Source organism: Tachysurus fulvidraco, chromosome 7 (assembly GCF_022655615.1).
Source record: "Tachysurus fulvidraco isolate hzauxx_2018 chromosome 7, HZAU_PFXX_2.0, whole genome shotgun sequence".
Classification (NCBI taxonomy): domain Eukaryota; kingdom Metazoa; phylum Chordata; class Actinopteri; order Siluriformes; family Bagridae; genus Tachysurus; species Tachysurus fulvidraco.
Genome location: NC_062524.1, coordinates 22,254,866 through 22,271,059, shown reverse-complemented (window position 1 = coordinate 22,271,059; position 16,194 = coordinate 22,254,866). Strand labels below are relative to the sequence as shown.

General features: G+C 38.8%; 1 protein-coding gene across 2 annotated transcripts; it reads right to left on the bottom strand.

Moving 5' to 3' along the window:
- Positions 1 to 2,513: 2,513 nt before the first annotated feature.
- Positions 2,514 to 16,007, bottom strand: znf219 (zinc finger protein 219). 2 transcript variants are annotated; one of them, XM_027135030.2, is made up of 5 exons: positions 15,825 to 16,007; positions 8,688 to 8,762; positions 6,568 to 8,590; positions 6,139 to 6,276; positions 2,514 to 5,913 (listed from the first exon to the last, which is right to left on the bottom strand). In XM_027135030.2, the coding sequence occupies exons 1-5, from the start codon at positions 15,861 to 15,863 to the stop codon at positions 4,823 to 4,825; spliced, it is 3,366 nt and encodes a 1,121-aa protein (XP_026990831.2). In that variant the 5' UTR covers positions 15,864 to 16,007; the 3' UTR covers positions 2,514 to 4,822. The 2 variants fall into 2 exon arrangements, with proteins under 2 accessions (XP_026990831.2, XP_047672288.1); XM_047816332.1 differs by lacking the exon at positions 15,825 to 16,007 and adding an exon at positions 9,075 to 10,462.
- Positions 16,008 to 16,194: the final 187 nt, after the last annotated feature.

Sequence of the window (16,194 nt, the reverse complement as noted above, 5' to 3'; positions counted from 1 at the left end):
GAGATGAGGATGTTGAGGTTCGCTTCAGGAGTGACAAGGATAGACAGGATTAAGAATGTGCACATCAGAGGGGCAGCTCAGGTTGGCTGTTTTGGGGACAAGGTCAGAGAGTCTAGATTGAGATGGTTTAGACATGTGCAGAGGAGGGAAGGTGTTTATATTGGTAGAAGGATGTTGGAGATGGTGCTGCCATGTATGTCAAGAGAAAGGCCAAAGTAGACATATTGATGTGTTGGCAGAGAACATGAAGTTAACTGGTGAGAGAATAGAAGATGCCAAGGTTAGAATTAGTTGGAAACAAATGATTCACTGTTTTGACCCCTAACGGGAAAAGCCAAAAAATAGATGAAGAATTGTATGTATTTATTATTATTATTATTATTATTATTATTATTATTATTATTATTATTATTAATTATTATTATTATTATTATTATTATTATTATTATTATTAGTAGTAGTAGTAGTAGTAGTAGTAGTAGTAGTAGTAGTAGTGTAGTAGTAGTAGTAGTAGTAGTAGTAGTAGTAGTAGTAATAGTTGTAGTACTTTCAAATTAATCATGTTACTCTGTACTAAAACTAATATTTACTCTCAACGATACAGTAAGTGGTGGTAACGAAACATATTATATAAGCACATGGACTTCAAAAACTTTCCAAAAGGTTAACAACATTAACATTGACACATGCATCACTTCTGAAACTAATTTATCTAAAACATTTATAAATGTTCCTGCAAATTTAAAGAATAACTTCAATGCACATTACTTTCATTTACTTTCAATTGTAGTTTATAGACTGATAAGTATAAATCAAAGTCCAGTTGACACAAAGCACTGCTGTTTGATCTAGTGTTCTGGCTTTCTTCTCCTTGAATGTCTCACCTTTTGAGTCAAAATGGGTCAATGGCTCTCATATACCCTTTTGTATTCCATTTGTACATGTCTAAAGGCAGCTAAAAGACTGAAAATATCCCTTTTATTTAGACAGGTGTTATATATGGGGTATTTGGAGGCAACACCTTCAGCTTTTTGTCATGTTCCTCAAGCTATTCCTAAACAATGTTTGAAGTGTAGCAGGATATATTATTCTGCTTAAAGAGGCCATTGCCATCAGAGAATACTGTTGCCATGAATGGGTGTACTTGGTCTGCAACAATGGATAGGTAGGTGTATGTATATATATATATATATATATATATATATATATATATATATATATATATATATATAGATAGAGAGAGAGAGAGAGAGAGAGAGAGAGAGAGAGAGAGAGAGAGAGAGAGAAATCGCGCGCGAGAGAGAGAGATAGATAAAAAGATATATAGATATACAAATATACTTATAATTATATTATATATAATTTGTATATAATAATTCAATTCATAACTAATAACGGTGTCTTAGTGGTTAGCACGTTTGACTCACACCCCCAGGGTTGGGGGTTCGATTCCCGCCTCCGCTTGTGTGCGTGGAGTTTGCATGTTCTCCCCGTGCGTCGGGGGTTTCCTCCGGGGACTCCGGTTTCCTCCCCCGGTCCAAAGACATGCATGGTAGGTTGATTGACATCTCTGGAAAATTGTCCGTAGTGTGTGTGAGAGTGAATGAGAGAGTGTGTGTGCCCTGAGATGGGCTGGCACTCCGTCCAGGGTGTATCCTGCCTTGATGCGCAATGACGCCTGAGATACTGTAGGCACAGGCTCCCCGTGACCCGAGAAGTTCGGATAAGCGGTAGAAAATGAATGAATAAATGTCTCATACACACATATCGACAAGAGTTATCTGATTTTTCTTATATTTTATTGAATCTTCTCTACTAATTTTTTCTCAGTCCACATTTTCATATTAATCACTACTATGTTAGACCAGTTTCCCCTTCACTGCAATAGCAGTCAACTACATAAGAGCTCAAACCCAGACCTTCCCTCCAACTCTCCTCTACTGCAGATTCCCTAGGAAGCAACATAGCCGTCCTTATAAAATAATGTGTTTTCTGGATATTTAGATGTCACCAGAGGCATCAGAACATCCACATACTTAAATGTTGATGACTGATATAAATAAGATAGATTAAGTATTAGACATGGTTGGAATTTCACATGCTGAGACATTATGCACTGATGGTCATACTGCCCTGAGCTATACTTTAAGTATCCATAGTCTATACAGGTAAGGTTATTAAGAGAGATGGAGAGTCGGCACTGTGGTTGGAGATCTCGTTAAAAACACATCTCTAACTCTATCTGTACATCAAACACAGATTTCTTTTTTTTTGTAATACTAAAAAAACAAATAAACATTAATTATTATAAGAAGAGCATGATCTCATCTCATTGGCAAAACAAACATCACAAAAATTATAATAACATCTAAAAAAAAGGCCACAATGCTAAACAGTATGTCACCTTCCAGTGGTGTTTGTTGGAAAATAGCAGTTCAGCAACAACTGGAACTGAATGAATTGAGTACACAGAATAATGCCAAAAGGTCTGATAATGTTGTTGATTGCAGAGAAGAGAGAGAGAGAGAGAGAGAGAGAGAGAGAGAGAGAGAGAGAGAGAGAGAGAGAGAGAGAGAGAGAGAGAACAGAGAGAGAGAGAGAGAGAGAGAGAATGATAAGACTTTAGAGGTGATAAGACTTTAGAGGTGATAACATGTAGGCAGAAGTTGAGAGAAGATATAATGTGGTTTACTGTAGGTGCTTTTGGTGAGAATTCAAAGTACTTGAGGAAGTGTGCAGGACAAAAGGCACAGTGGCTTGGAGTGTAATCTTTAATGACCACCACGTCAGGGGCTACCAAACTCATAAGGTGCTCTACACACAAAACAACACATGCACATTTATATAGTAAGGCCAGCAGTAACAATCAGTACCCATCTTTTTCAGTCAGTGGCACAAGAGGCAAGATAAGGTACAGTTCATTCAATCACACAAATTGTTTTTGGGGTAAGTAATGTGTGAGAATGCCATAAACATTATTAGTATAGAAAACAGGGAGTCAGTCCCTTATAGTTCATTAGTCAGTCAAACTGACAATAAAATGATATGTCCTTGACACACTTTTTGCAATAATTAATAAATAAATTATCAATACATTACAGTGCCAACACTTTAGTGCTGAAGACTAGATTTTTGATTGTATGCCTGATTAGATCAATAGTGGATTTGTTGATTTCATCAACTTTTTTTGATTGATTGATTGATTGATTGATTGATTGATTGATTGATTGATTGACCACTTTGTAGTATGATTAGGAACAGACATTTGAATCTGCAGCATTACTTCAAAAGAAAGTGACTCAATATAAACAATAACCCATAAACAAAAAGTTTGGTCTATATTCAAAAGACAAACAAAATTCTACTTTCATTGAAAACAATGAACTTTGCACAGTGTTTTTAACATTCCAGACCAGTATTCTACCACAACCATTATTATTACTGATATTGATATCACGTTTTATTCATTAAGAACTTTTCTTAAAATAAAAAAAAACATTTAAAAAGAGCTTTTTTCTGTTTTTATTTTTTTTTTTAATAGTTATAAAAGCTACACATTTCTATTGGGATGTCTATGAAGGTGTTAGTGATTTTATTAATAATGCTTCTTATTGTTTCTTTAAAAAACTATTGATCTTAAAGATGCCACAGTTATTAATATTTTTTATTGGATTTGCCCTGATGCTTAGGGACCTATGTCTTTCTTGTCTCTCTTTTGGGTGATTTACAGGTGAGAGAAAAAAAAAAAAAAAAACTAGGAATGACTGACTGAGTCTTTTTGAGTTGGACTCAATGTTTTTGAAATGTTTCATTCCATATATGAAAACCAGACCTCAATCCTTCTTAATGTCTCCTCTGTGACTGTGATCCAATTTCATCCAAAAACAAAGTCATAGTGGTATTTATGATGTAAACACTACAATTTGTTCTCTGTCAGCTGGCCATCTGTTCTCACGCTTCTAAAAAGTTCCGCTCCTTCAGGCTCAACAGACAGGTCACAGTAACTGCTGCCACAATGTTCCAGAACTATCTTACCTTACCTAGCTTTTACATAAATCGGAATATACTGTATATATGAAATATAATTTCCTTTGTTGTAGAATTCCCCTAAAAATAAATACAGCACCAGGCACTGAGACAGAATGAATTAGAAGGAATCTTGTTCTCTAGAAGACTGCCAAACCTAGCTGATAGCATATGTGTGGGGAATATTATTTGCTCTGTTGTTTATTATTAAAAATGTTCATCATCAGTACCATTTTGTCTTCACAGCATACTGTGCATAAAACCTAGTAAATGTATGGAAAGAAATTTTATCCATTTGGTTATTGGTGCAAGAGTTGTCAAAATGCAAAAAAAAAAAAATGTCAGATGGATATTGTAGACTACATCTAGCTCTTATTTTAAGCCTTTTTTTTTTAGTTAACACAAGATATTGTATTAGTACAAAAAAAAAACAGATTTATTTTTCTTTTTTGCTTTTCCTGTTCTAACAATTACTATTTCCAGATGCTTTTGACATTGGAATGTCTCACAGTAGAAAGAAATATAACTTGGCAATTACCTTAAATGACAAAAATAAAGAAAAAAATATACAAAAAGAAACCAGCAGTCAAGAAGGCCTCGGGACCCCTGAAGGCTAAGACTAGCATAGAATACTGGATATATATCTGTGTGCAAGTCTGTGACTATGTATGAAACTAGGACATGATGTCCTTGTGTTGGAAAGAACATGATCAGCCTCATTTTAGTTTTCTGTGTCTAATTTTGCCAATAGATCCTTGATTCCAGCTCTGTGTTCCTCTGGGGGATTTGAAATCGCTTAGTTCTTCACAAGCTTCTCCCCATCCTCGTGCAACTCCTCCTGCATCATGTCTGATTGATCCTTTGTCATGCCCTGTTGATGGCAGTTAGCTTCAAGTTCACTTGTTGTTTCTAGGGCATCCTCTATTTCCTTCATTTCATGATCATCTATGTTATCCAGTTTGCCATCTCCTAGTTTAAGCCCTTGCTTTGTAGGTTCCATCTCTAGGTCCCCATCTTCCAGACTGACCCCATTTTTAGACCTTGACCTGTATTTTATCCAGTCATCCATGGCCATGATTTCATCACCTTCACTAAGAAATTTCCACAGTGCCAAAGGGTCATGGTTCATCCCATATAGGGTCAGTCTGGAAGAGTGGTTGTCACTTGTTACAACACCCCCCCTTTTACGACGGGACTTGCTGGTGTGGTTGACTTGAAGATGCATTGCCATCAGCTCAGAAGAAGAGGTTCGAAATGGACAAAAGACACATTGATTTAGAATATCTCCATCTCCTTTTGGTCCCCCTGTTGGACTATCAGAGCTACTCACTACTCCTCCAGCTTGTTCCACTGCACCTATACTAGACACAGGGCGGCGAGAAAGGTCTAGGGGTCCACATTCTTGGGAAGCACTAGAGTTGACGCTGCCTTGATACCCATTAGCTGGAATCATACGACTTGTAACAAGTGGCTTGCGTCTGGATGTTTTGGGTGTTTTTGGAGCAGGTGTCTCACCTCTCCATCCCCCATCTAGTCCTCCTGGGTACAGTTCCTGCATCATACCAGACAGAAAACGATACTGACTCTCCAAATTTCGTTCCTTTTGAGCATCTCTGGATTTCAGATGACTCTCTTTCTTTTCAGCAGATCCAGTGGCCAAGTTCTGGCTGTGTCTGAATGTAGGAAATGAGCCCTGGTTTGCAGTTGATGGACGATGTTGTTTCTCTCGTGGAGAACCAGTCAGTGAGGGGGGATGGCTTGAAGAGGAAGAGCTAGGAGAGTTTGCCATGGCATTTCTCTCACGATGGTGACGTTGTAGATGGTATTTAAGAGATCCAGATTGTGTGCCAGCATAGTCACAGTGGGGACATTTGTATGGTCTTTCACCTAAAAAAAGCATACATCAAAATACTCATTACAATTTGCAGTTTCGTTCCATAACAGCAGATGGCACTCTTTGTCATTTTTGACTTTCTGAATTTCTATGTAAATAGTAACTAGTAAGTGATTGATATGGTAGAAGAATACTTCAGATGAGAGAATGAATATATTATTAGAGTAAGTATACTATATTCATTACATGCATTACTTAATTTTTTCTATCAGGCTCACCTGTGTGCACACGTAGGTGTACTTTAAGGTGATGGGAAGACCGGAAAGATTTACCACAGTAGGGGCAATCCTTCATTCCTGTTCCTCGCACCCGCTCCCTTGAAGTTCCAAACGATGTTCCTCTGAGACTGCTGTCCCCTGGGATAAAAAACAAAACATAAAAGATTCTAATCTTTAATATATCTTTAAAATATGTTCTAATGTAAAACAGAATTTATCCAGTACATTGTTGAATTGCACTTGAAAGCAACAGAAAACATTTGGGGAAAACTTCTTCATTAAGCTTAAGTATTTGGTTAGAAACAGCATGAACCGATTGACAGAATCACTGAGAAATTATGCAAAAGTCACAACAAACAATAAAAACAAAAGCATATTAATAAATGAATAATATGGCTTTTAATTATATTCTTATTAGAGTATCCTTACCAGAGAGATGTGCTATAGTTGAGTGGAAACCTCCGAGTGTCCCCACTCCAGATTGGAGCTGTTGAGAATCTTGTCTGCCTTCTTTTCTGTGCCCTCGTCCTTCTCCTGCTTGGAGTCCAGCAGTTTTTTGTAGACCATCCTCTTCTTTTCTCCCATGTACACTACGATACTTTTGTGGTCTCTGAGAATGAACACGAGCATGAGCCACTACCTGCTGAAGATTCTGGAAAAGCTTTCCACATTCAGGACACTCCCAAGGGGCTCTGGAAGCTTCCAGGTCTTCTTTGAAGCCAAGGCCACCTAAGTAGGCATTCATCTGGTCAGCTTCCCCAACAGCAGAGCATTGTGAGGAAGAATATTGTTGCTGCACCTGGGACCTCTGCTGCTGCTGGCTCTGCTGCACTGCTGCCAGTCTATGTGCTACCAGTTCCCACATAGCTGCTTGCTCTCGTCCATCCAAAACCTCTGTTCCTCCTCTCTCTCCACCATTACCGATCTCTGCCACCTGTGCCACTGCCTGAAGGCGTTCCATACAACTAGCACCACTGCTGTCATTTGGCAACCTGAGGTAACCCCATAATGAAGATCTGCTTGATCCTTCACTGAATTCTGACCTTTCTGTTCGATTACCTGCCTTTGCACTTCCAGCTGCCCCACTGTGTGAGAGGAGAACATTAGAATAGAGAGCCCCTAAGGCATGGCTCCTAGCAGGACCTTTGGAATGTTCAGTCCCTGAAGGTCCCAAATCTCCTAGACCAGCCTTCAGGCCCAGTTTGTTGAGGTGCACCTTCATATGGTTCTTGAGGAACCAGGGCTCCTTAAAACCACGGCCACAAACCTGGCATTTGTGGTCAAGCGAGGCCTTGTGCTTGCGCATATGACCCTTGAGGAACCAGGACTGGGTAAACCGCTGACCACAAGTCTCACAACGGAATGCTGGAACAGCAGGTGCTTGTGATGAAGGTGTCTGTGGTTGCAATGTGATTGGGGAGGAAGGGAAGACAGGATGTGTCAAAGGCTCTTCAGGTGGGTGGCTTTCCTGTAAGTGAATAGCTAGGCGTTCCTCCTTATTGGCTGAAAATGGGCACAGTGTACATTTGTATGGGTTATGGAGAATCCGAACATGACGAGCTAGCTCAGAGGCTGTACGGAATTTACCCTTACACGCATGGCAGCGGAAGGAAAGTGCTGCCACAGGAGGGCTGGGATCTTCCATGAGGGCAGACCCTAATGGAGAAAAGGTTGAAGAGACTGGTGCATCTTCTGTTAGAGGTGGAGTCAGAGTTGTGGTTTCATCCATTTCAAACTGAGGGCTATTGAGGGTTTGAAAAGAATCCTCTGGTACAGTCTCTTCTCTCTGATTCAGGTGAAATGACTTATATACTGAATTAGAATTAAGCCTTCTGTGTTTTTTAATAACAGTATCATTTAAATGGTTTTTTTCTGGTTTAACATGTGACGTTTTTTTCAGGGCAGTGGGCTGGCGGTCCCTGTCCAAACTATGAGCTCGGGCATGCAAGGACAGAATGCTCTGAAAGCGGAACCTCTTCCCACAAACATGGCAAGGGAACCTGAGAGCTGGACCAGTGGTAGAACCTCCTTGGACAGCCATGCTTTCGTTGTTGAAAAGCTGCAGGTCTAGTTCATCATTGCAGGTGGCACCATCCCCTGAAGAAAGTACCTGTTCCAGTGCTACAAAGTCAGGTGGTGGTGCAGATGGAGTGGCTGGAGGACTGCTCTCTGAAGAGGGAGTACACAACTGTTCTTCGTCTTGAAACAGTGTAACTGTATTGGGAGATGGTGGCCCTGACAGGTCCTCATCTTCATCGTCATCTTGCTGGTTGCCATCATCAAAAGGTGACAGTTGTGTATAGGGGTTAGTAAGAGGGCTAGATTGGGCAGAGTGAGGGCTTTGGGGTAAGGTGTGAGGACTGTCATCTAGTGAAGGCATTGATGGAGGGGACAGGGGAACCTTAGAGGAAAGGGCAATCAAACATTCTCTTGGAGAATCCATATTCTGTGCCTGATGAGAGTGACAAAGTCAGAAATATGAAAAAGGTGTCATGCCCACATGTTTAAATATGACCATGCTTCTGTTATGTGGAAGAGTGTTTACTCACTAGTAGTGTGTGTATTCCATCATTTGCTTCCTTAGATGAAAGAGGATGCAGTTCTGAAAGGGTCTCTGACACCACCTGCAAAACAGAAACAAGTGTGTATGCTTATACACTTTTTGCTCACAATTTGTTCAGATTTTAAGGAAAACATATTTTACTGCCATTTTGGATAATATTCCTCGATCATATGAGTGTTTATTGTTGGCCTTGAATGCACAAATATGCATGCCTGAATAGTAGTAAAAGCTTAGGGTACAGCAGGACACAACCTATCCTAAACAGGATGGGCGCGAGATGTTTTGATTTCCACACACACCCTTCCTGCACACACACATACACAGACATATATACAGTAGCTGTTTAAATAAGAAAGAAATTATAATCTATTACCCACTCCCACAGCCCAGTCAGAGGTAACAATCATCACAATCACAGATCTTCACTGGCATGTACATGCAGACTTATACACACCAGGGCAAGAAATATGCTCTGTATGAGGACATGTCCAGACATAGCATGAAGAAATGCTGAAAGAAAATTGAGCTCATTGATAATTGTGGCAAAAATCTGCTGAATAGATGAACATGTGTGGGTGCATCTGTGTTTCCGTATGTGTGAGTCACAGTTTGTGACAGTTTGTGTTTTTCTGTGTTGATGACAGTATGTTTCTAATTTTGCACAGAGACAGTGCATATGAATATAAGTAATTGTTTAAATGTGATTGTGTGCATGTGCGATACCGTGGCCAGTTGACATTTTAGTTCAATCACGTATCTGTCGCTACAATATCAATAGCACTCTCTCCTGCCCTCCTTCTCTCCTCTTTAATACACCATTATTGCTAATTCTTTTCTTTCCATCTTTTCACCTCGATAGACTCCCATCCCCCTCTCCTTTTCTCTCTCTTTCTCTCCTCCTCCCTCTATTACTCACTAATTTTCTTTCATTCTCTCTCTCTTGCATCGTTGCCAGTTGGCACTATGCCAGGGAATGCTGCTATCAGCTGGTAGATTGGGGCCTCATAACATGGCGAAGGGAGAAGAGAAAGAAAGAGCGAGACAGACGGAGAAAGGGAGAGGGGGGGTGGGGGTGGAAAAGAGACTCACATCTGAATGAGCCATATTTGAGTGGCAATTTTCTCATGAAAAAGGGGGCATGAAGCATTCCCAGCTCTAGAGTAGAGGATGCTGAACCTCTTTGGTCTGATGGTATTATTTTCATATGAATATTGTTTGTGCCAACACATTGTTCTGCCATGACAGATTATATTTGTGACTGACCAGGCCTGTCATTCTAATAAAGGTCTTTTTTTGCCTGAATTTGGATAGAAGGAGTGATAAGGTGCTAGACAGAGGGGGGAGGGGAAAGATGAAGGCAGGAGAGTGATAAAGCAGCATGCACAAATAATACACACACACACACACACACACACACACACAAACACACACATTTGCAGTATGGCAGCAAGTCACCAGATGATTCATGCATGCTAAACACCTTTGTCCAAATGGCTACATGGTACACAAGAGAAACAAAATAGTATTTGTCAACTACTACATACAAAGAAAAAAATCATTAAGACAGTATGTTTCCAGATTTCAAAATGGGCATAGATACAGAAGTGGATACCAACACAGACAGTGGAATTGCACTACACTTTTGTTGCATTGTTTAAATCAACCTTCTCCAGACTTTATCTTGCAAGTAAATATCTTACCGGACAGAGCCTCTCATACAAATCAAAGTTTATTATATGCCTATTGAAGGTCCTTTTCAAAGTACAGAAAGAATGTTACTTGCATAACATTTATAATGACTATAATAACAAGTATAGTGAATGTAATTATACAATAGTAACACGAGCAGAGTTAATAATATCTAAATTGCTCAGTGTCAACCTTCTTATACTGTATGTAAAAAGATTAAAACTGAAAGAAAAAAAAATCTAACATTAGCTGAAAACCTTTCTAATGTCGTTTCACAAAAGGAAATGTCTAAGAAACATTTAAGATTTTTACGGTGACCTTAAATCTTGAGTGGTGTTTTCGATGATTAATATGTTAAAAACTACTGTATATACATCAGTGATATGAAAGTATACAGAGTTGATTCAGATAGAGGAATCTTAACACAGAAATAGATGCATTCCTGGTTTATTATATCACACATTTACTGGATTTGCTCTTCTAAATCTGTACACTCTGTTACCATGTAATGTATCTAAAGGATGAACAAGCGGCTATTCATGCAGTGTGTAACAGATGCCCTTGAGAAAATTTATGTGAAAAGGGTGTGTGTGTACTCGTGTGTCTTTGTGGGTGTGTTGATGTGCCTCTGTGTGTCTGTGTATCTGCCTGAACCAAAATCTTTGGGTATGGACTATACTATGTTAAATTGTGTTTGTATGTGTGGATTTGTTTGGGCTTTGGGAGTTTGCCTAATATCACAGGACAAGCTTGCACATAAATGCAATTCATTTCCTTAAAAAAAATGATAAAATCTTGGCCTGAACTTAAGTCCGTTCTTAGACCCCTCTCTTCAGTTTTTTTTATGCACATCCATAATATACACCAGTGACTCTGAAATACACACATCAGTTTTCCTTTTCTCTGTCACTCAGTTCCATCCCCTCTCCTGTCTCAGGCTGTCTGTATGTTTACTTTCAGTACTCAATACTTAGTTTGGTAGTTGGTGGTTTCATTTCATCTAACAACAAGCATTAAAGGAGTACTTACAATGGGCATCATTTATCATTCAACTTTTAGGCCAGGACTCAAGGTCAGCTCCATAGAAGTTGCCATTATACATATGCAATGTAATTTATTTTAAACTCTATAAAGCATTTTTGTTTTATTACATTTCAAGATCTGATGCCTGTTACTACTTTTTCAGTGATTAGACAGGCAGCTGCTAAAATGACATGTTTCTAAGCTTGTGAGAGTAAATCTTGGTCAATGGCATTTTTGTCAATAAATTGCTAGTGTATCTGATTTAAATATATATAAATAAATTAAATAAAATAATGTACAAATTCTCAAATAGTAGGTCTATTGGAAATGCAAATGCATATTATTCACACAAAATCAAGTGCTGGTGTGGCAAAACACTACTTTGACTAGTAAGAATAAGATACCACATGGCATTAATTTACAATTAAAAAAAAAAAAAAAAACAGTTTATGCCCACGTCTCAACTTTCTTTTAATTGAAAATCCCACCTTGATACAGACCTGTTAGACTTGTACCTAAGAATATTTGCTGTAATCATTAAAGATTGCTTTGTACTCATCCCAGGATTCTTATTCACACTGTGTTCACACTGAGGAAAAAAAACCAACAACAACAAAAAGAACAGCCTTCTATACATAACCTTTTTTATTTACTATTCTCTAGGTATGTACTGTAATGTCTTAAAATCCTAATGTCTGGTCTGTCTGGTGTCACCCAGCTGTTAAGTCTGTTTCCTATCAAGGTTGCTTCCTTATTTAATCTCAATGAGTATCTTTTTTCGACGTTTGTCTCTTCTTAAATATTAAGAACCTAAATTTCAGAATTCTGTTAAGCTACTCGAAAAAAGCAACTAGAAGATTAATTCTGAGTAAGTAAAGTGAAATGCTGAGCACCAATACCTGCCAATAAAAGGTACAAATAGGGAAAAGCCTTGATTACATTAACAAATCAGAGAAATTACTGTAGGAGAGTGATTTGACAGAGATGTTAAATGTATATACATAGAGAAGTCCTCTTTCACTGTCCATTCCACTTAAATTCTTTATGTGTTGTTAACTAAAGATAGCCTTTGCTCATTTACTAGTCTGACAAAATAACTCAGCACAAACTGCAAGCCTGTGGCATTTTAGCAATATGTGCAAAGCGTTTTACACAGACCCAGGAGGGATGTAAGAGAAGTAGCGCTTCCTCTGCAGGGGAGAACGAGCAGATCTACTTCCAGCTGAGTGTTAATTGCCCAATTAAACCAATCAGAACTTTCATTAGTAAAGTCGACTATATAGTTTTACCAGATGCAACCCAGAAATGCATCTGCCTACTGTTTAAAAAGTGATATTGAAATAAAGCTGCAGTCACATTTCGACTCTAAGGTGATGAGGCTGCATTTACAGTATACTTAAGATCTGCTAAGGATTCTCACTCATACCAGGGGTTCTCTAATATTTTGCAGCCAAACAACCTTATCTTTATACAGACACCGTCCAACTATTAAAATATTCTGCTAATTATTTAGAAATGTGTACAGAAACCATTGGCTATTTATTACTATTATATTTATTATTATCCATTGGCTATTTTATTCCAGAAATTTCCATCAACAGAACAGGTTTGATTTTTTTACTGTATTTTTTCTCAGATTGTGCTTAGAGTTACTTAAGTTTTGACTAAGTGACCAGTCAAACATGCTAACAAGTACAACTTGGATAATAACAGGTTGTGATTTCATGCACTAACAGAGTAAAGATAAATTAGGCTACGAATCCCCAGGCTATGCTTCATAGGCCCAATTTTGTGAATCATTGACCTACACTCTCAGAAAAAATATTGCTAATTTGCACCATCAAGGATGCATCTTTTGTACATTTGCTATATTGTGGAAACACAGATATAGTGTGCCAAAGTACCTACAGTACATGGACTACAATTAGTTTCTAGAGGAAAGCTTTAATGATACACTAAATGTAACTTTCTAAGTAAAAGACAATGTACATATGAAAGGTACAAAGGTCAGAGTAGCACCCTATCAACAAGGATAGATACAGTTTATTACGTTTTTTTTCTGAAATATTATTTATACGTCTGTGACGTATTATTTAAACGTCTTTTGTACAAGTGACCAGTCAGCTCAGTTAACTATAAAAACTCTGATTCTGATAATGTTTGATAAAATAGGAGGAAAAAAGTCTGAAACGTATGGATCCTCTGTCTGAGAGCCCACTGTGAGAACTTACCTATATAATATATTTACTACACTATAAAAACACAATATTTCAGGGGGTGTTTTAGCTTTAGTCTTTTTTCCTTAAATCTATCTCAAGGAGTCTTACGTGGAAATATTTTTTGAAACATTCAAGGTTTCATGCAAAAGAACATTTATTTCAATTCTAAGTGATTTTTAGTCTTATATTTTCAAGCTTATTGTTCAGCTCACTTTTAAAACGTTAGCTGGAAGCCTCGAGGGGAAAAATAATACCCTAATGAATGTCTAGATTGTGTCACCTTTGAAAGTTAATAAGAAAAAGAGCTACGTTTTAGAGGGAAAGGTGGAAATGCGGCTTTGGGACTGTATCCTTCTTTAAGGAGCGGAGGGCGACATTTGATGACACGTCCGCTTGCTTATCTCGAGAGGAATTTCCACCACGGCCTTTGGGCGTCAATAACGCGCAACCATTTTCACTGGCTTTTTCGCCCTTCCCTCTCGCGGCCATCTCAATTTTTTAAGGAGAGCAAGAGAGAGAGAGAGAGAGAGAGAGAGAGAGAGAGAGAGAGAGAGAGAGAGAGAGAGAGAGAGAGAGCTCATTAATAAAATAAATAATGGCTCGAGAACAAACGCGTGCGCTCGCGAGCATCGGGTTTAACCAAATCACAAAACAACATAATGGTGCGCAGTGATTTGAGGTTTGATGCTGTTTGCACGCGATTCAGAGCTTTTTTTTCTTTCTTTTTTTACCCCTTCATTTTTCCTTTTCTTTCGACAAAAGATAATGGAAGGGGAGGGGGGTAAAGGGACACGAAGAAGGAGCAGCTGAAAAGTGCCATCACGGGTTTCATCTTGAATTTCGCTGCCAATATCGGTTCCAAGCTTAACTCCGTACCTCGTAGACCAACAGGCACTTTCAGAACTTTTGTCAGATTTCCACATTTAGGAAAATAAGGCCTTTGCACTCATCCATCCGTGTTATTTTTTTTTCTTTACCTTAAATAGTGGCACGCATTTCGAAACAGCACTTACGGAGAGTTATTTAGCAAAGCACAGCGGGGGCATGCAGCAGCCGGAGCTCGCAGCCTTGTGTGAGCTACTAGACAGAGGTGAGAATAGCCCAGGACAAGTGGTCCTGCTGGAACTGCGTGTTATAACAAGCAAGCTGTTATAGCAGTGTCTACTTAAGTTCGAAATTGCATCGCGTAAAACATGAACAGTTCTTTTTTTGGCTCAATCATGCAGGACAGCCATTTAGCCACATTACAGACTATATGATGGATGATTACGCGACCTCGGTGCACTTCCATGACTCGGTTTAACGCACAAATTGGTGCTAAAGATAATCTGCCCCATCAATGATCTGATCCATGTTTTCCTAACATCAGTATGCGACGCAAAATCGGAATCAATTACATAATTACTTACAATAATGACACTTCATACATTTCTTTAACCGAGCAAGTTGGACAGTGTACATGCTTTAACTTGAGAAAAGTTCTTGCTTATTTTTTTTTAAGACATCAAGTTCAACATTACTTCAGGACACTTTATTCCACTCATACGTTCCTCTTTGGGACGTGCAATATATATATATATATATATATATATATATATATATATATATATATATATATATATATATATATACATATATCGCTTTCTCTTTTCTCATGCAACACACGCTCGAGACATTCGAATTCAAAGTTGTTTTTTTTTAATGACCGTTTACATGATCATTTGTAACCCGAGCCCTCGTGCATAGCTTAACCCAGACCAAAGACTAAAGGCGAGCACCCCATTCTGGTGGCAAGGGCAAGGCGCACATACATGACACACTCAACGCTCGACTGCTGAATTGTGCCTTGTGCGTTTACACGTATGATGCGCCCTGTAGGGATGCGCGAGCCGCCAATCATCCCCAGACCCCACAAATCAAACCGTTTTAAAAAAGCGCCAAGTGTGTGAAGCACCAAAGCGACGTGTCTTTTTCTATCAGCATCCCCTTAAAAAAAAGTCATCGTCGGTTATTTGTTGTTTATGAAGCCCACAGCAATGCTACGTATCCGGAAAAAAAGAAAAGAAAATGCCATGCGTAACACTGACAAACACATGATCATATAATCGTTAAGCGCGCGCTCCGTGCAAATTAGCGAATAGTTTTAAATTTATAAGATATTTTTTGATGAAAGTGAGACTCAATGTACTTACGGGAGAGGCGGCGAGGAGATTAATGACAAGACACGTCATGATTACGTTTCGCTTGAATTAAATACATTACGAGTTGGGGGGGAAATGGAAATCGAGGTAGTTGTATACAAGCTTACGCTGTTCTTCCCCCTCCCTCTCTTTCTCTTTCTCTTCTCCTCCTCCCCTCTTTTCTCGCACGTCTCTCTCTCTCTCTCTCCCTCTCTCTCTCTCTCTCTCTCTCTCTTTGCATTTTTTAAAGATCCGTTTATTGTGTAGTCGTGAGTGAGTGAGTGAGTGAGACAGTGAGAGCGCAGATGAAGGACAGAAGTGGCTGAAGGTTGCAAGCGCAATTAAAAATGGACATGTTTCCATTTTAAACGCGTTCTCACGT

Bases quoted from the DNA above. Each gene is read 5' to 3' on its own strand.
- znf219 (XM_027135030.2), bottom strand. From the start codon at position 15,863: ATGACGTGTCTTGTCATTAATCTCCTCGCCGCCTCTCCC. The intron at 8,591-8,687 runs GTGAGTAAACAC...CACTCTCATCAG, and splicing joins ATGGAATACACACACTACTA to GCACAGAATATGGATTCTCC. The intron at 6,277-6,567 runs GTAAGGATACTC...TTTTTATCCCAG, and splicing joins AACTATAGCACATCTCTCTG to GGGACAGCAGTCTCAGAGGA.